General features: G+C 50.9%; 1 protein-coding gene across 3 annotated transcripts in view; it reads left to right on the top strand.

Moving 5' to 3' along the window:
* Positions 1 to 18,499, top strand: part of ANO2 (anoctamin 2) — a 334,282-nt gene extending 315,783 nt beyond the window's left edge. For all 3 annotated transcript variants that reach the window (XM_033404279.2, XM_033404277.1, XM_033404276.1), the window contains 5 exons: positions 3,327 to 3,479; positions 3,852 to 3,904; positions 5,919 to 6,100; positions 16,184 to 16,289; positions 17,559 to 18,499. In XM_033404279.2, the coding sequence (XP_033260170.1) occupies positions 3,327 to 3,479; positions 3,852 to 3,904; positions 5,919 to 6,100; positions 16,184 to 16,289; positions 17,559 to 17,831 (767 nt within the window). In that variant the 3' untranslated portion in view covers positions 17,832 to 18,499. The remainder of the gene's footprint in view (positions 1 to 3,326; positions 3,480 to 3,851; positions 3,905 to 5,918; positions 6,101 to 16,183; positions 16,290 to 17,558) is intronic.
* The last annotated feature ends 312 nt before the right edge of the window (positions 18,500 to 18,811 follow it).

Here is an 18,811-nt window from a genome sequence, read left to right as displayed (position 1 = left end):
GCATTTTACAGGTTTCACAAAACTAGTCTAACATCTGTTTTGCTTTCCTTGTTCATTCCATCCCCCTCCACCCCCGATTGCCCTCACCCCACCCCTGACTCAGCAAAGCCTCCTTTAAGAGACGCGATAGACCCTCCGTTTTGAACTGGCTCCCACACTTGTTTGGGAAGAGTTCTTCTCCCCTTCGGCCAGCTAGCTAGCCAGGCGGTCATTCCAAGGACCCGGCCTTGACGAATCTGTACCTTCTGATACATCTTGTCACCCACTGGCAGCTGCTGGTCTCGTAGGGCCTGCCTAGAATCCACTGGGCATCCAGGACCGTGGCTGTGATAGGGCTGAGTCAGCAGGAGCCTTCGCCCTCAACCCAGGGCCAAATCAGAAGCGGCGGTGCTGGGTGAAGTTCTGTGCACGCTCTGTGTCTTGAACTTTCTGCTGTGGTTAAGCGTATCCCTCTGTGAACACTTTGTATTTCATTTCATTTCAAATTTATTTTAAGTTTGGATCCTGGTCTTTCATTCTTTACTTGGATATCCTAGAATCTTGACATTTGTCCAAGAGAATAAGAATTACAGCATCACAGCAAATCAGACCTGAAGGGAATTTAAACCGGTCTCTTCAACTTAAAGATGAGGTTGCTGAAGCCCAATGAAACAGAGAGAATTGCCCAGGGACGCAGGGCTAGTGAGAAACATATCCGGGGCTCGAAGTCAGGCCTCCTGACTCTCCTGCGGGGTTTGCACCTTAAACGTGTGTCTAAGGGGTCCCTATGCAGGATACATTGCAGCCATCTGCACTCCAGTAAGAGTAACAGTACACGTAACAGGTAACGTTATTGAGCAGTTATTAAATGGCAGACACCGTTTTGAGCACTTTATGTATGCAAAATCATTTTGTCAACCTATTTGGTGGGTACTGTTATTATCCTCTATAACTGGAGTGACTAAGATGCGGAGAAGTTAAATAACTTGCCTTAATAAGTAGGGAAATCCTATTAGACTGACTTTCCTGAGACTCAGGTCTGACTTTGCATCAGCAAATCTGTACTGAGCCCCTACAGGGAATGGAGCCCTGCCTTTCTAGCGGGAAATGGAGGCATGTGGGTAGATGGTCACAGCGCGGCACAATGGCGGCTGTAACAGAGGGTGGGGAAGGAGTGGAGGGGGTAACAGACTTCACCAAGGAGATGGCATTTGACTGTTCTTGGGGATGCATAGGAGTTTGCTAGCTCCTTCCCTCGTGTGCCATGGAAGGGAAGGAGCTAACGTGTCTGCGGAGATATCCGAACGGTGAGAAGCTCAGAGTCCGGGAAGGCAGAAGCATGGCGGTTGTGGGGAGATTCTGGGAGGCAGGGCTAGAGAGGTAGCTTGGGTACAGATGGTCCAGCCCCTGTGTCCCAAGATAAGGGATCTGGATTCTATCCAGTAAACAGAGGGGAGCCAGCTGAAATGCTTGTGAGTAGGTTAAGTGATGGGATCGGATTACTGGGTGCTTGGGGCTGAACAGACGTAGCAGTGTGGGCAGATCGGTCACGAGGAAACCAGGTAGGAGGTGATTGCAGTTGTCCAGGTAGAAACGATGGGGGCCTGGACTCCTTACGCCGTCTGATTGGCACAGGCCGCCTCCACTCCTCTGCCTGCACTGCTTCCAGGGCCTGGATGCAGTCTATAATGCACCCCGCCTGCAGTGACAGGCCCATCCTTCAAGTCTAAGCTTAGGTGTCCTTCCGGAGACTCCCCTTAGTCCCCACGCCAAGCAGGCTTGAGCTCTCTCCTTGCGATCTCTGCTTTGTCTGGTACATCCTCCCTTCTCTCTTGGCACACGTGAAGTCTCCTTGCACATCTTTGTATATTCCTCTCCCTTGAAGGCTCCTTGAAGGCGGGTCCTTGAAGGCAGGTCCTTGTAGGCGGGTCCAGACCTTTGCCTCCTTAAAGACTTTGCACAGTGCCTGACATTCAGGGAGCTCTGCCTCCTTAAAGACTTTGCACAGTGCCTGACATTCAGGGAGCTCTCGGTACACGTGTGATGAATGAATCCACCTTCTAAATAAAAGCAGCGACTGTGGATAGGGGAAGAGGCCAACTTTGGGAGATGGTTTTGAAGTTACATCAGGGCTTGCAAACACATCCAGCCCACTTTATTTACTGCTTTTGTAAATAAAGTTTTATTGGAACCCAACCAAGCCTGCTGGTCTACATTTGTCTACAGCTGCTCTCACTGTGCAATGGTAGAGTTAGGTCATTATGACAGGACCACACAAAAATAGTTACTGTCTGCTCAGCCATGAAAAAGGATGAAATATCGCCACTGGCAACAACATGGATGGACCTAGATATGATCATACTAAGTGAAGTGAGTCAGACAGAGAAAGACAAATACCATATGATGTGACTTACATGTGGAATCTAAAAAATAATACAAATAAACTTATTTGTAAAACAGAAACAGCCTCACAGACACAGAAATATAGTAACTTATAATGGACACAACATTTAAAAAAACCTATAACGGGGGCTTCCCTGGTGGCGCAGTGGTTGAGAATCTGCCTGCCAATGCAGGGGACACGGGTTCGAGCCCTGGTCTGGGAGGATCCCACATGCCGCGGAGCAACTGGGCCCGTGAGCCACAACTACTGAGCCTGCGCGTCTGAAGCCTGTGCTCTGCAACGGGAGAGGCCGCGACAGTGAGAGGCCCGCGCACCGCGATGAAGAGTGGCCCCTGCTCGCCGCAACTAGAGAAAGCCCTGGCGCAGAAACGAAGACCCAACACAGCAAAAAGAAAAATTAATTAATAAACTCCTACCCCCAACATCTAAATAAAAACAAACCTATAATGGAACAGAATCTGAAAATTATATGTATATAAGAAGATACATATGTATACATACATATATATACATATATATATATATATGATTCAGCTTGAATCACTTTGCTGTACACCTAAAACTAACACAACATTGTAAACTAACTAAAGTTCAATTTAAAAAAAAATATTTGCTATCCGGACCTTTGCTGAAGAAGTTTGTTAACCTCTGAGTTCAATGACCAGGGTTAGTGACTGGAGATAAAAGGTAGTGGAAAGGAAGGGGTGGAGACTTTTCCTTTTTTGGTATCTTCTCAACTAAATAGAGCTTTGCACCTAAGTGATGGCACTGACTGCCAGGCCTGTGGGTGCTGAGAAAGAAATGCCCCTACCGTGGGGCAGGACGGAAAGGGAGCCTGAGCCCAAGGTGGACAAGAGTCCCCGGTCAGAAAAGACAGGGGCTAGAGCTGCAAGGCAAACATATGTCTAAATCCTTCTGCCTCTTGTGCTCTTCTTTCTCTTAGTCATCCAGTTTGGTTTTGTCACCCTCTTTGTGGCCTCCTTTCCTCTGGCGCCGGTGTTCGCCCTCCTCAACAACGTCATTGAAGTGCGGCTGGATGCGAAGAAGTTCGTTACGGAGCTGAGGCGGCCAGATGCTGTGCGAACCAAAGATATCGGTCTGTCCCCTGCATCCCTCAGAGGCGACGCAGCCCATCCCCATCCCCTCCCTCCGACCCTCCCCCTGTCTCCCTGGCCGCCCCCCTCACACTATGTCGGGCATCCGGAGGGCTGGAGCATTCCTTATCACCCCTTCGAGCCCCTCATCCTTATCTCCTCGGTGCTGGAGGCCACGGTACCCCCACCCCCCGCTAGCCCCCTGCTTCGCAGACAGGGGTGCACCTAAGCCTCTCCAGACAAGCCTATCCCTGGGGGGCCCGGCAGAGCTCCACTGGTAACTTGCCTGCAAGGCGGCACTCTGACTGAAGCCTTGTCATCACTGGGCTGAGGGTGGGAATGAGGCAGACGCCCTTTTTTTCCCTGTCTTACAGGGATTTGGTTTGACATCCTCTCGGGCATCGGCAAGTTCTCTGTTATCATCAACGTAAGTGCTTGCTTTCATGACACCCTCGCTCTGTGGGAGGGGCTTTCCAGGGGAGCTGAGTCCTCAGGGCAGGAAACCTGTCCTGTTACCTCCCAGCTTCTTCCATTTGGAGCTCTGTTTAAGACAGCGCCCGGCGCCCACCCACTCCCCAGCCCTCGTTAATATCACGTATCACGTACACGCCTTCTAAGTCATCAGGCTGTTGCCGGAGGTGTGCAGCTTTGTCGTTCATTTCGCTAAGAGCAAGAAAGGCAATTACCCACCAGAATGTGTACCTTGGCCTTAAGAGTCCAGATCAGATCTTTCCTCGGAGCCAAGAATCATGAGGAAAGAATTGCACATATCTAGCCATCTCTTTCCTTTCTTTTTCTACCCTGGAGCTGAACAATACCTGGACCATCGCCCAGGCTGCAGTTCCTAATTACCGTTTCTCCAAGCTGTCAATGTAAAGTCTTAATTATCCCTGGCGCTGCTTGGTTAAGATAGGACATGGAAGAAGAGGGGTCCTGTCTGCTATGACCTCCTTAACTGCCTTGCCAGATGTGTCCACGTTTCGGAGGAAATCCTGCTGGGCCCAAGCCAGCAGCTCCTTTGGCGTCTGCGTTCCATACGGATGGTGGTCAGGCAGGGCCTCCTCTTCCGTCTCCCGGGACAGTATCTACCAGCTCAGCGCACATCAAGAAAGCCACAGCCCCCTTTCCCTTGGGAGAGAAACGCTGATTCCGGCCGTGACCTGGCTACCGAATAAAAACACATGAGACGGCACGAGGTGTGCAGAGAGGCAGAGGGGATCCGCCCGTCACACGTGGGATGTTTGATGTAGGAAGTGCACGTCTCAAGGCTGAGAAATGAGGTGCAGTTTGATCAGTAGCTGCTTTGGAGTTGTGTCTTCTAGAAAAGAGCCCCTGAGTACCAAGCGCTTTTCATCTACAACAGAATGACAGGACGTTTTACTTCCTTGGCTGTTCTAAGACTTCTTAACTGTAAGAAATGGGAGAGAATAAGAGTCTCACCAAGTAGGATCAGTCTGCAAATTAAATGGGGTGATGAAAGGACATATGGCCCGTGCTCCATTAATTACAGCTGTGATTATTAGAAGTCCGTTACTCACTCTCAAATATGGTTATGGCCATGCACACTCGTATATACATTTAGAAAACAATACCTAAACTGCATTTTTTAAAAGGGCTTTAATTGTTGGTGCCGAGGACAGTATAAACACCTGCCAAAAAGATTTAAGATTTTCTTTGCAGAAACTCCCTCCTCATCCGAACAGGCAGTCGTTCCTTTGTCGTTTGGTTTGCTCCATAGACCCTCATAGAGAACTTAGATACGCCAGGCGCTACGTTGGGTGTGTGCGTTTCATCCAGCAGGACCTCCTCCTTCCCTCTCTGTGTCTCACTTTTTCTAAGCAAAATGGATGAAAGAGCGACTTTCATTGTATGATGGGCTAAAAAGCGCTGAGAGATGATGGTCAAACTGAGGTTCACCGTGGAACCATATCCTTGGTGTTCCTGGCTTTCTCGTGTCCCTCAGGGGCAGATGTGTTCAATATGTGGCCATTTGGTATCCTTGCCTGTCACACTTCAGTGGCCGTCTCACCACTCTCAGTCATTTTCTCAGAAAATCTCCCACTCTACCTTGGCATGGCCAATGCCAGCATCAGTTCAGGTATCTCAGAGATGATTCACGCCCTCCCTCACCCAGTGGTCCAAACTGGCTTCGCATCCTTTGCTTCGGTGGTTGTAATTCACTCTCTTGACGGCCACTGACTTGTGGGTTTCCTTACATGTATCAAAGATGGAAAAAAGATGGAAAGATGGAAAAGCCAGGTAAAGATGGAAAAGCCAGGTAAGTCAGTGTTGTGAGCTCAGGGGCAAGGACTCTGTATCAATCAGAGCAGTGCCCCCGGATGGAGAGCCAGGAGGGGACAGTCTCTTGGGCAGATGGACCTGCGTCACCCGCATGGTGTCCATCCTGACGGTTCCTCAGGTGCTTGTGGTTCTATCCCCAGGCTTTTGTCATCGCGATCACCTCTGACTTCATTCCCCGCCTGGTGTATCAGTACTCCTACAGTCACAACGGGACTCTGCATGGCTTTGTCAACCACACCCTCTCCTTTTTCAACGTCAGCCAGCTGAAGGAGGGAACGCAGCCTGAGAACTCACAGTTTGACCAGGAGGTTCAGTTCTGCAGGTAAAGTAATCGGGTGCAGGAGGGCAGCGAAGGACTAGAAGCAGCAGGTCCAAGGAATTATCCGGACGACTTAGAATTACATCATTATTCTCCTTCGCTTCTGTCTCCTACCCCCAAAGCCCAGATCCCTACAAGTCAGTTTCAGTGAATTGACCAATGTTTATTGAGTGCCTTTTGCTAGACACCATGGAGCAGATAAAAGACGTATATAGGTTCGTCCTTACCGTCAAGGGAAGGTCTGGTTTGTGGTCTGTTTGGGAAGAAAACAGAACTGGTAGGATACTGCAGGTTGTTCAGGGAGTATGTCTAGTATGGGCCACGAGCCTTACGAGTGTTTGAAGGAGAAGGAGAACAGTGAGGGCCGGAACGGAAAGGGTAGGCTTCTTGGAGGGGCCATGAGGAGTTGTAGGGCAAAACGAGAGAGTATCCTGGGTATGGAGTCAGCCTGGGCCAGGTCATGGGGACGAATCTGAGGTGTTAAACACTTAGGGGCTAGCTGCTGGAGTTGGCAAGGAGAGTGCTTGGGAGATAATAATAGGGAATACTATAGGAAATACAATATAGAGAGCAACTCCTAGGGTAGTATAAGCCAAAGCGTTGTTGAATTTGAATCGGTAGGATGAAGTAGATAATGGGAAATCTCGAAATCTTACAGGAATTTTTTTTTTTTTTGGCGGTACGCGGGCCTCTCACTGTGTGGCCTCTCCCATTGCAGAGCACAGGCTCCGGACGCGCAGGCTCAGCGGCCATGGCTCACGGGCCCAGCCGCTCCGCGGCATGTGGGATCTTCCCGGACCAGGGCTCGAACCCGTGTCCCCTGCATCGGCAGGCGGACTCTCAACCACTGCGCCACGAGGGAAGCCCCCTTACAGGAATTTTAATGTGATGCAATAGGAAGTTACGGACCTTTTTAGGGCCAGGGAATTATAGGCTGAAGTGTGGGCTTAGGAAAACTAATCCGGTCTCAGAGAGGAAGATGGGCTAGAATTGGGCTAACTCAAGGAGGGCAGCTGAGGTGCTGCATCATTCAGACGTGACCAGTGGTAGGCATGGACCAGAGAGGTGGAAGTAATTCAGAGGGAGGGAGAAGATGAGCTACTTAATGTCATACGTTACAAAGCTGGGTACCAGAGACACTGGAGAGAGCGTGAATCAAGGATAACTCCAAAGTCTGGGCTGAAGCCAGAGGACTGGGAAATTGTGGGTCCATTGACAGGGATGGGGAAGATGCCAAGAGAATCTAATTTATCATAAATTAGATGAATTTGATTCCGATCATGTTGCATTTAAAATGATGGTCGGAAATCTAAGGGGCAGTTTCCATCTAACACCTAGAGGGAATAGCTGGAACTCCTGAGAGGACCAACTTAGAGTCATGATGGTAATTTGTCAGCACAGGGATCATTGAAGCCGAGAAACAGAAAACTCTCCACTACTTACCAGAGAAGGACAAAGAAAGAGAAAAAGAGCAGAGGGGAATAAGTTCTTTCAGACTCAGTCTGAACCACAAAAGGGAGAAAACAAATTGGTCTTCCCAACCCAGAGGACTGAGTTAAACAACCTTCCCAATATGTGATTTAAATGGAAGGGTATTCTGGTCCCAGGAGCAATAACTTTAGGGCTTCACACTAGCCAACCAGAAAGGCTCAAAGTCAGGGACCAGATCTAAGAATAGAGAAGTCCATTTATTCACAGATACTGATTCACGTAGCCTAGATGTTTCTAGCATTTTCGCATCTGGGACTATAACAAGTCGTCACTCGAGTAGGCAGATTTGGCTACTACCCTGCGTTGCCCAGGGGCCACTGCTGGCGGGCCAGGCTGTCTGTCCATGGTGCTGGATTTGGGTCTGCAGATCCGCTGTACAGTGGGGTCTGGACCAGCTGGTGGCCTTTTCTGGTAGCATTTAGATTTGCTCCAGCAGGGTAGGTGAAGTGAGTCAGCACCTTCACATTAAACGAACGGGCACTGAAAAGTGAGGACAAAATCATTTTTGTAACTGGAAGGTACAGAAATCATCTTGTTGAAACTCTCATTCTACATAAAAAGAAACCGAGGCTTAGAAAGTTGAAGAGTTTTCCAAGATCACAGAGGTTTCTAGCAACAGACCCGGAAGCAAGACTCACGTCTCTCCAGGAACACAAGCTTCGATGCCCACGCTCGGGGGATTGCAGCACGAGTGTGACTTGTCACGTGGGGAAGCAAGGCTAACGCTGTTCCTTTAGTTGGTCTAGAAGCACAAGTCTCACCAGAGCACCAAGGGACTCTGACCTTGTCCTTGACCGTCACATCTTCCCGTGACACTATGAATGTGCTTTCCAGATATATCAGTGGCTTACCCTGGCTTAAACACAAGGGGACTTTAATGCCTCTCTGTTGAGTCGAGGGTAGTTCTAGTTGGGTAGATTTGATTCAATCTGCCCAAACCAAATCTTTCTCCATCTTCCAACCCTACTGTAGTCAGTGATGACTGTAGTTTCAAACACTGGATGACTGCCAGCAGCTCCAGGCCAATATCATACTGTGTCCGAGTCCAGCGGGAACAAAAGCCTATACTTCTTTCCCAACAATCTCAACAAAAGTCCTGCTGCCGCTTGTTGGCTGGGATTAGTACGCACTTCCTACCCAGAGCCGATCGCTGTGGCCAGAAGAATGCGACGCTTTCCATGGTCTTTGGGGCCGTGGGGTTAGAGGTAGGAAGTGAAATTATCTCCATCTGAAGCACGTGATCTCAGACTAGTGGGTAGTTCCCTCCTCCTCTGAGATCTGAAGTCAAGATGAACGGATGCATCTCAACCAAAACAACGGGTGCCCAGGAGACCAGGTGTTATTAGCACACGTGGGTCACATCGAGCTTTGCTGTATCTACCGTCAGAGTCACTGGACTTTCCAGCCAGATGTAAAGCCCTGATAACTCTTCCCTCCATTGTTTCCAGGGAAGTAGATGGGATCATGGCTCATCTGTGGCCTGCTAAGTGGCGGAATTAACACTGGGTGCGTGTGCAGGAAATGCATGCTGTATTTCTGTCAAGAAAAATGTACTGCAGAAAATAGATCATTCAGGAATCAAACCAAAAGCATTTCTGGCATGTCCACCGTTGTTTCTTTACTCCGTACCAGTGGGGATTGTAGGTTCATTGTGCATCTATTTTTGAGGCGTTACTATAGGCTTGGCATCGGTTATATAAGAGGGAACAAGACGCAGTGCCTCCCGCGAGGAGTCTAGCTGGACAGGCGAGACGAGCATGCGCACAGCGATGAGAACAGAGCTTCCGTACGTGCAGTCGGGCAACTGCAGGGAGCTCTCCGAGCCTTGAAGGAGGAGGCCACGCACCTGACCCAGACCTAAGTGTCCAGTGCCAGAGTGGCCAGAAGGAGAACCTGTTGAAACTGCTCACTCACGGGACCAAGCCGGCCTGGGTGGGAGGGGGCTGTCAGGTGGTGACAGAGGTCCAGGGAGAACAGGGTGTCCCAGGTAGAGGGGCTAGGTCATGCTCAGTGGTCAGAGCTGGAACGAGAGGCGTGAGCTAAGAGAGGTGAGGCGGGGAGAAACACAGAAGCCAGACCAGGAAGAGCATGTTGGTCATGGGGGTGGGGGGGTGTGGACTCACCTTAGGGCACTGGGAGCCGTGGTGGGGGATGGAAGGGACTTCTCACTGGTATCATCTCTGACTTCGCTGTGGAGACCAGTGGGTTACATTGAAAATAAAGAGCTGCCCGGGCTTCCCTGGTGGCGCAGTGGTTGAGAATCTGCCTGCCGGTGCAGGGGACACGGGTTCGAGCCCTGGTCTGGGAGGATCCCACATGCCGCGGAGCAACTGGGCCCGTGAGCCACAACTACTGAGCCTGCGCGTCCGGAGCCTGTGCTCCGCAACGGGAGAGGTCGCGACAGTGAGAGGCCCGCGCACCGCGATGAAGAGTGGGCCCCGCTCACCGCAACTAGAGAAAGCCCTCGCACAGAAACAAAGACCCAACACAGCAAAAATAAATTAATTAATTAATAAACTCCTACCCCCAACATCTAAAAAAAAAAAAAGCTGCCCTAGTTTGAAATGTAAGCAGATGTCTGGGGAGCGGGGTCCTCGAATCATCTAGATATGCCGTCTCAAGTGGGTATACCTTGGGGGCTACCTATCCTAGGTGGATGAGGATTGCTGATGAAAATCTCTACCTACCCCAGGTAGGTTCTCCTCACCGCATGCCGTGTGGACCTGTCTGGCTCGCCGTAGTCTCTGGAGGTTGATGAAGTGGGGGCATAAACTACGGATGTCTTTGTAAGCCAGGATTCGTCAGCAGCTGTCAGAAATAGAAGTGAAGGGGGTGGGGGATGGAGGGGGCTGGGGGGAGAGAGAGATTGATTCTGAGAAACACAGACAACGCTAGAACTAGCCCCGAAGCCCACGTCTAGAACCGCTCCCGTGATGGGAAATGCAAAGTTTGTCCTTGTTTCCTGGCAAATAGCGTTGGGAACTCGATGACCCTTCTTATTCTTAGCTCTCCGTGACCCCCGGAGATAAATGTGGTCAAATAAAACTGAGGTCTCCGGCTCCAGTCCGGCCTCGCCAGGGATAGAGGTATCTTAAAAATAGCAATAAAATTTAGGACAAGTCTCCGGCTGCCCATTTGAGATGCATTCCCAGCATTTTTGGAGCAACGTCTGCCTTAGCCATCTGACTGCCCCGGCCGGGCTGCTCCATGAACAGCCCCGTGACGTCAGTCTGCAGGCTTGATTAGTGGTCATTTGACAGGGTCAAGGGACCACTGTATCCTACAGGCTGCATGGTGACTCGAGCTCCTGGCTCAGCGGAGTGGAGCAGAGAGGTCAGTAGGGCAGAACCTGGCCAGGGACCCGGGTCTGAGAGCTCAAGGAGCCCACCTGGGCTTGGGCAACCCACTGGGTCTGTTTAGAGATGCTGAGCGTCCTGAAACAGCATCCTTGGATGGCTCCCGCAGGTTTTTCTGCAGGACCCAAGTTCTTCCCTATCCCAGGGTCCCGGGAGTTCCCTTCCAGGGTTTGCCTGCCTCTCATCTGTTTCTGGCCGAGACCAGAGGGAGAGCCAGCTTTCTGTGGTGGTGCCTTTCCTCACCTTTATCAACACTGCATCACCCCAGGCCTGATTAGTCCGTAATGGCCTGTGCTGTTTTCCCTTGTTCAAAGTCAATTACAGAAGACGCTTTTAAGCAGCTCAGATGGTACAGAAATATCGTATGCCGTTGTGTTCAGCACTAATGTGACATTACTTTCCAATGGGTGTATTAAATTTTGTTTTTTACATACCACTGTTTTGAGTTGAGAAATGCATTTACTAATTGATTTATAACTAAAACATGCATTTATAACTAAAACATCATTTTTTTAAAAAAAGCCATTTCTGAATGTCAGTGACCAACCCCTCAGTTTGTTACGTTGGCACCCTTCCTGCCCGCAGTGATTCTGTTCTGTGATGAATTGTGGCCAGTTTCACTGTCACTGGTCACCCCTGCAAGTGAGGATGGGAAGGGATGTCTGAGCCAGGAGTCTCTCTTCCCACTGTGCACCTCAGTTTCCCCATCTGTAAAAGTGGGGACTTGGAATAAGTAATCTCCAAAGCTTCTTTTATACTTAGTGTAAAAATATAATCGTGGATGACACATGTAATACATTACTTTATTCCTGCAAAAATTCAAAACATTACAGGCAACCTCTCCAGCTCTGTCCCACCTCCACTCGGCCCTGCCCAGCCCTAGGCATCTTCCCAGCGGTAGCCACGGCGACGCATTTATATGACTCTTTCTCAGACATTGTTCCATGGATTAACATAAAAATGAATTTATAGAACCTTTAAGATGTCTCACAGACTCGTTTTATAATAATGACATATATTTTGAGTTAATAGGAACCTTGTTTCTTTAGGTAGTGTATAAATTCAGCTCAATGTGACTATTTCATAGGGTTAGAACAATCTAGGGAAAATACGAATGCAGTTTTAAAGCTGAGAAGATGTTGATTTTTGTACCACTTTCACTTATCGTATGTGAGTCTGCCTGACTGAATACTATACCTGTGCTCCTGGAAGCTTAGTATAAAGATATATTGGAGTCAGCCGAATGGTACCATTAATTGCATCCTTCTTTGATGATGAACTTTTTATTATAAAAGTAATTCCATATAATGTATATGTGTGTGTATATACGTATAAAAGGAAAAGCCCCTCTTCTCAGCCCCTAGCCCAGTCATTCTCTCCCAGAAGAAACCATGGTGTCCATTTCTGCCACCAGAAATTACACTCACGTGTGCCGTCTTCTTTACTGCTCACTGTGTTTCCCTTTAACATTCAGCGCACACACACGTACACACACGCGCGTGTGCTCGTTTGCTCATGGTGGGCTGAGAGGGCTCTCGCACGTGCACCTACCGTACACTCGGCACAGAGATGCACGTTTTGTTGCCTCCGTGTGAATTAGAACGCTGAGGTGCAGGGATGTGGAATAACTTTCTCGGCTTCCTACAATTAGTAAGTGGCCCAGCCACTCCAGTGCAGACATGCTTTTTAGACCCGCTAGTCGTTTCTTTATTGAAAGACTCTCCTTATTACAAGGCTACAGGGAACTCTCAAACTCAATGTTAAGGCTCAAAGAAAATAAAGGAAGACTGAGGGATGAGGGTGAGATCTGGGAACCATGCCTAAAATTATATCCCTGAGCTTCAATCCCAGCCAGCAGATGCAGGAAGTGACCAGATGTGGGGTTCGCCCAGTGCTTGACCACGCAGTGGGACTTTGGGAGAGCCAGAGCTCTCAAAACCGGGGGAAAGGGTATGCTTTGGAAAGCATTGGAGCTAATGGGAATGGAGCAGAAGTTCTCCTTCCCATCAGCCTGAGGCTTCCCTGCTTTGTGCCATTTACCTGGACCCGGAGCCTGAGAGAAGCCCCCTGCAGTTGGGCATTGGCTTTCTCTTCTTTATTCATCTCAGCATCATGGGAAATTCGGAGCGTCCGAGCTTGAGTGCTCAGAAATCCTCCTGGAAAGCCAGGGGAACAGGGATGCTCCCTGGGAGCAGGGATGTGTATGCTCCATCTTCTTTTAACAGAAGACGCGTATTTCTTAAGTCACCTTCGGTTAAAGGAGGAAGAACATTTATTGAGTCCTCTGATATGTCTGGTAGTATGCTGAGTGGTCTTTCCAGCTTTGTGAGATGCAAAGTCCACATTTCATGGACGAGGATCCTGGCCATCAGATCTTTGGGTAACTGTCTAGAGGATGGAGAACTGAAATAGTGGGGGTGGGATCAGGCCTTCACCTGCTGACTCCAAAGCCCACGCTTTTGCCAATGCTGTTCTCTGCTCTAGGCTTGGAAGCGAAATAGACAGACAGCTGTCACCAGGCTGGCCACAATTAAGTCCACTAGCCACCCTGTCTTTTCTGGACATTTCTAGTCTTAAAACTAATGATCTCTTTGTTTAATGAGTGTCTTCTGATTACTCAGAAACATTTGATACGCTTGACTTCTTAGGATGAATTTTTTTTTTAAATTCTGAAATCAGAGCTTATATTGGAACATAAATAAGCCATCATTTACCTGGTGGCAGAGGCTTACTGGAATCAGTGTTTCTCAAACTATGAATTCATCAGTGAGTTAGGAAACCACTTCAGTGGGTCATGACCAGCATTTTAAAGACTAGGAGAGTAGAGGATAGCAGAGAACAAGAAACTATCCGTGCACAGCGCACAGCAAGGATGAGTATGTTTTGTGTGTGTGTGTGATTTTTATTTCTGTGATATATACGTACGTGTGCACTAATGTAAAATGCATTGCTTACTCCAGGTCACAGTTTTTTAAAAAAGTGAGCTTTGAAAAGAGAAATGTGAACAGATGTATAATTCGTTAAATTGCGTGTTGCTGTTTTCTGGGCATAGCTTGCCCTGTAGTTACTGACAAAGCACCCTTAGGCCATTGGCACAGACGGATTGCAAGCTGAGCTTTCTGGACATATCTGTGTGTTAATCTCTCCCCAGATCCTTGATTAGATGGGTGTGCCTGCCAGATTCAAAACATGTTGTGGACACTCGGGGAGGGCAGAGTGACGTTTCCAAAAGCTGTAGTGAGTTAGTAGCAGAAGTGGGACCAGAATTAGATTATTTATGGATTCTTTGCAGACTGGAAAAAAAAAAAGAGAGCTGAGCAATGGCTGTCATACTGAGGTCAGTGAGCAGCTGTTCCTTCATTGATGGAGCTAGAAAACAAGGGAGATGGACTCTGATTGCAGCAGCAGGGATTGGGCTAGACCTGGGGAGGGATTTCCTCACCATGAAAAGTAGGGGTGTGTGTGTATCACCCCTCCTCCAGAGGTCTTGAGAAAAGCAAGATAAATTCCCTTCTGCCGTGGGGTTTTGGGGGGACAGCAGGAGGGTGGGTGAGCCTGAGTACTTTTCCCAACCAAATGTCCTTATTCCCTTGGCCACACCCTCCCTCCTTCCCATGATCGGGCGTGGTCTGGAGCTGACTGTGTTTCTGTCCTCAGCCGGGGATGGCGAGGATAAGCCCCACGGTGTTCAGCTGGGTTGTAGTTAGCTTTGCATTTCATCCGGATGACAAACCAGGCCTGCAGCAGCTGCGATCAGCTGTTGGAAGAGAGGGACCGGGTGAGGAGGGGACAGCTCCTGGCCTCTTGCCCAGCCCTAGTCCAGCGCTCAGCACCCACCTCTCCGCCTGCCTCTTTCTGCGGCTGGCTCTCCCCACTGTGATTTCTTCTGCCTTTTGCCCTGCATCTCTTCATCTTCCTGTGTTTTTTTTCTCTTCTCCCCTTTATGTCTTCTTGGGCCATCGGAAGCCACTGTGCTTCTATGTGGTAGAGCAGCGGGTTCATTCGGCACAGGGGAAGGTGCAGAGAGCCCCCACTGCTGAACCCCCTTCCCCAAACAGCAGCTAGTAGTCAGGAGCTTTTCGACAATAGGAGAAAAGCCCAGATTCAGGCAGACTTGGATTCTCACCTTGACTCCACCCCTTGCTGGCCAATCATTGAACTTCTCTGAGCCTCGGTTTCCTCCTGGGTTATTCAGGGATATCCATGCCTTCCTGAGGATCTTGTTGTGAAATGAGGATACCTCCAGAAAAGCCCCTTGCTTGGGGATGGACGCACGCTGCACGTTCAGTCTATGCTTGTTCTCCCCTGGGCCCCTCCTGGGACAGAGCTCCCTCCCCGCCTTCCTCGGCAGCCGTGCGCCCCGCCTGGTGGCCTGGTGCCACCCCACCTCTGCTTCAGCCCAGGGCTTGTTTTGCTTTTACTGAGCCTCGAAGATTTGTTGAATTCCATGGAGAAAACTGTTCCGTGAAGGGGCATAATTCTTCTGTACCAACTCTTGTTATTTTTCCAGGCTTAGAAAAAAAGGGAGTCTGAGAAAATAAGCCGTTTTTAACATGAGTCATCCCAAGATGGGGGGAAAAGGCAACAGCTCGGACGAGCCCTAGACGTCACCACCGTCTGAGCTTACGTCAGGCACTGACATTTTATTTCTTAAACCACGTGGGCAGGTGATAAAGATGGTTAGTGAAAGGGGATATTGCCCAACCGAGACTCTGAACCACTGCCCTCCTCCCAGAATTCACTCGGCCTTCAGCTTGCTCTGAATCAGCCATCAGGCGAGGCTGGCCCCTCTCCTAGGCAACCGGCTGGGGAGGACACCCTTGACCGTCTGCTGGCACCTGCGTTTTCACTGAGCCCCGGGCTGCGGAGCAATGTACGTGGTGTCCGGGGGTCTCCCCACCCCCTCAGAGCCCACAGGCTAGTGGAGCCAGGATGGCCTCATAGTCCTGGGTTCCTCTTGTGATTCCTGGGCTCCTCTGGAAGGAGAATCCAGAGGAAGCTTCTGGGGATGTTGGAGAGAGTAAGAAAGCCACTTCTAGGCTGATGTTGGCTTTTTTGGACTCTGGCCCTTTTTTGGACATTGTTGGCTGGGCCGTGGACTCCTCACCTCTGCCTCCTACGCCCCCGAGTCTGAGAGTCAGGGCTTTGCCTTCTGCCTTGACCTTTGAGGCTGCACCAGAGAAGTAGCTCCTTCCCTGCATTTCCTCCCAGTCTTCACATGGCCTTTCTCTCTGCACAGGTTTAAGGATTACCGGGAGCCGCCCTGGGCCCCAAACCCCTATGAGTTTTCCAAGCAGTACTGGTCCGTTCTGTCTGCCCGTCTGGCTTTTGTCATAATCTTCCAGGTGAGTTGTTCAGATAAGGCACAGCAGGTCAGGATCCGGGCTGCAGGGGTACAGGTGGCCCCGTCTCCGGGTTTTCAGGGCGCTCTGTGACTCGGGGGCCTTTGTGTGCGGCGGGCAGCCCTGAGACCCTTCCCTGGGTGAGGGCTTTCATTAACGGATGGATTTGCAGAAGGAGGATAAAGCAGAGTAAGGTTACAGGACAGATGTGGAGTAAGGTGCAGGGTGGAGACTGAGTCCCATGTACACCTAAGACCAGGAAGTGGGCAACCGCGTGGGAGAGCAGAGCCTCACCTCGGGACTCGGTTTAAAAGGCCAGCATCTGACTTGACCAAGCGGCTCCAGATCACTTATGGCAGCCTCTGGGAGCAGCCCTTGGTTCCCAAGTCTTCCCTGGGCCCTGGGAACACGCAGGGTTCAAGGTCGAGCTGGGGGTGGGTTCAGAGCGTGGAAGACAGATGGCAGGGCTCCGATATCTCTTGGGCTGTCACTGTCCTCCAGGTCTAAGGAGAGGGGGCGTGCGAGCATAAGATGGGCAGGCAGAGGAAACTACAGCTGGAGGGTGAGGGGCAGCCCGCGGCAGGCCTGGGAGCCAGAGCATACGGGGAGCTGCCCTTTAGCGGGCGGTGCTGGCACTGCAGGACGTATTCACCCACTTAAATAGAAAACGCTCCCAGGAAGGGAGGGTCTTATCCTACACTACGGGAGGGGAGGTGGCTTACTGGGGGGAAGGAAGGCACTTACGGATGTGCACAAAACCTCAGAACCGATGCAGGCCCTCTGAGGCAGGGCCCAGGCAGGCCGTGAGACCAGCACGTGGGGTTGGCTGAGGTCGGAAGTCAGTGAAGAAACCAAGGGTCCACCTCCGGTATGGGGACGGAGGGACAGCGGGAAGAAGAGAGGGGCGGTTGGTTCAGGGAGAGCCCTGCAGGGGCCGTTGGGCTCTGGAGCCCGGATCCTGGAGGCAAGAACAGGACACGTGGGGGCAGGGGGGCGGAGGGGAAGAAGCCAGTTCACACTGTCTGGCCGTGCATGGGAGGGGCGCTCTGGGAGATGGGTGCTGTCCCTACTCCACTTTCACCCGGGGACCCCAAGGGACAGTGAAGCTCGTTGGCTGAGTCGGCCGAGGAGCCAGAGGAGCCCAGAGGCCCCCTGCTCCCCCTCCCCGGGTCTGGGGTCTGTGCCCTCACCGCTGCCCAGCCCGCCTTCCCCGGGGCGGTGGAGCCCTCCCGCCCAGCCTCTCCTCTCACCACCCCCTTCCGGCTCTCCAAGAACCTGGTGATGTTCCTGAGCGTCCTTGTGGATTGGGTGATCCCTGACATCCCCACCGACATCAGTGACCAGATCAAGAGGGAGAAGAGCCTGTTTGTGGACTTCTTCCTGAAAGAGGAGCAGGAGACGCTCAGGCCGACGGAGGAGCCTGCCTGGAGGAGCCAGGGCGCCGGCCGTCGCAGTGGGGGCAGCCCGGCAGCCAGCCCGGTGCCCTCGGGCCGGAGCCAGCCGGGCAGCAGCTCATCCCCGGGGTCCCAGCACACCAGTGTGTGAGCAGCTGAGACCAGCCCGGGGCTGCGCACCCGCATGGGTGCGGTGTCCGTCCTTCCGCAGGATCTGGCCTGAGGGGCTCTTGAAAAGGGCGTGTGTGTGCGTGTGTGTGTGTGTGTGTGTGTGCGTGTGGACAGAGGTTAGAGACAGGAGGCAGAGGATGGGCGCGGGAGGGAAGAGAATGACGCTGCTTCTCAGAAACTTCAAGCTTGGGTTTCTTTTAGGTCCTCTTTTGAGCTGTATCCTTTGGGCGATTGGTACCCCCTTTTGCATCCATTGGTGAAAGAATTGGGTCTCTCCAGCCCAGAGTCCCAGGCACCGCGAGCCCTGCCCTGTGCCCCCTCGGATACCATCCCCGAATTTCGGTGGCCGCGGGCCATGAGAAGCACAGTCCGGGCCCTGTTTCAGCCCCATCATAAGTGATCACCACCCCCACTTCCTACCATCACCCTGAGAAAACCCTCTGCATCACTGTCACAGCCTCAGTGGATGCAAATTAAGTTCCGTGGCTGATTGCTGTGGCCTCTGGACCTAATGGTGAGCAAAGGTCCAGACCTGGGCTTGTCTCCCGTTCATGTCATGGGGATGCTTTGAGCTGAATGCAGCTAGCCATCATTTTATGCAGGTTCAGGTTTAAAATAATAAATGGAAACATTCTTTATAAAGATGCATCTCCTTGTCTTCGGTTCTCTCTCTCCTGCTTCCTACTGATATTTTTGGAGGCCCTACTGGGTGCCAGTCATTGTCCTCAGACCAGAGATACAGCAGAGGACAAAAGACAGAATCCCACTGCGCCGAGTTATGTTCTGGGGACGGTTACCTCAGACAGTGAGCGGATGAATGCACAGCATTTCAGGCGATCATAAGAAATATAAAACAGGATAAGGGAGACAGGAAATGTGAGGGCATGGGAGGAGGGGTTTGCCATTTTGTACATGAATTAATGACAAACCCAGGATGGTTCGGAGATCACCTCTTGCAAA

Source organism: Orcinus orca, chromosome 11, assembly GCF_937001465.1.
Source record: "Orcinus orca chromosome 11, mOrcOrc1.1, whole genome shotgun sequence".
Classification (NCBI taxonomy): Eukaryota; Metazoa; Chordata; class Mammalia; order Artiodactyla; family Delphinidae; genus Orcinus; species Orcinus orca.
The sequence above is the reverse complement of the archived record's forward strand: the minus strand, read 5'-3'. Positions and strand labels throughout refer to the sequence as shown.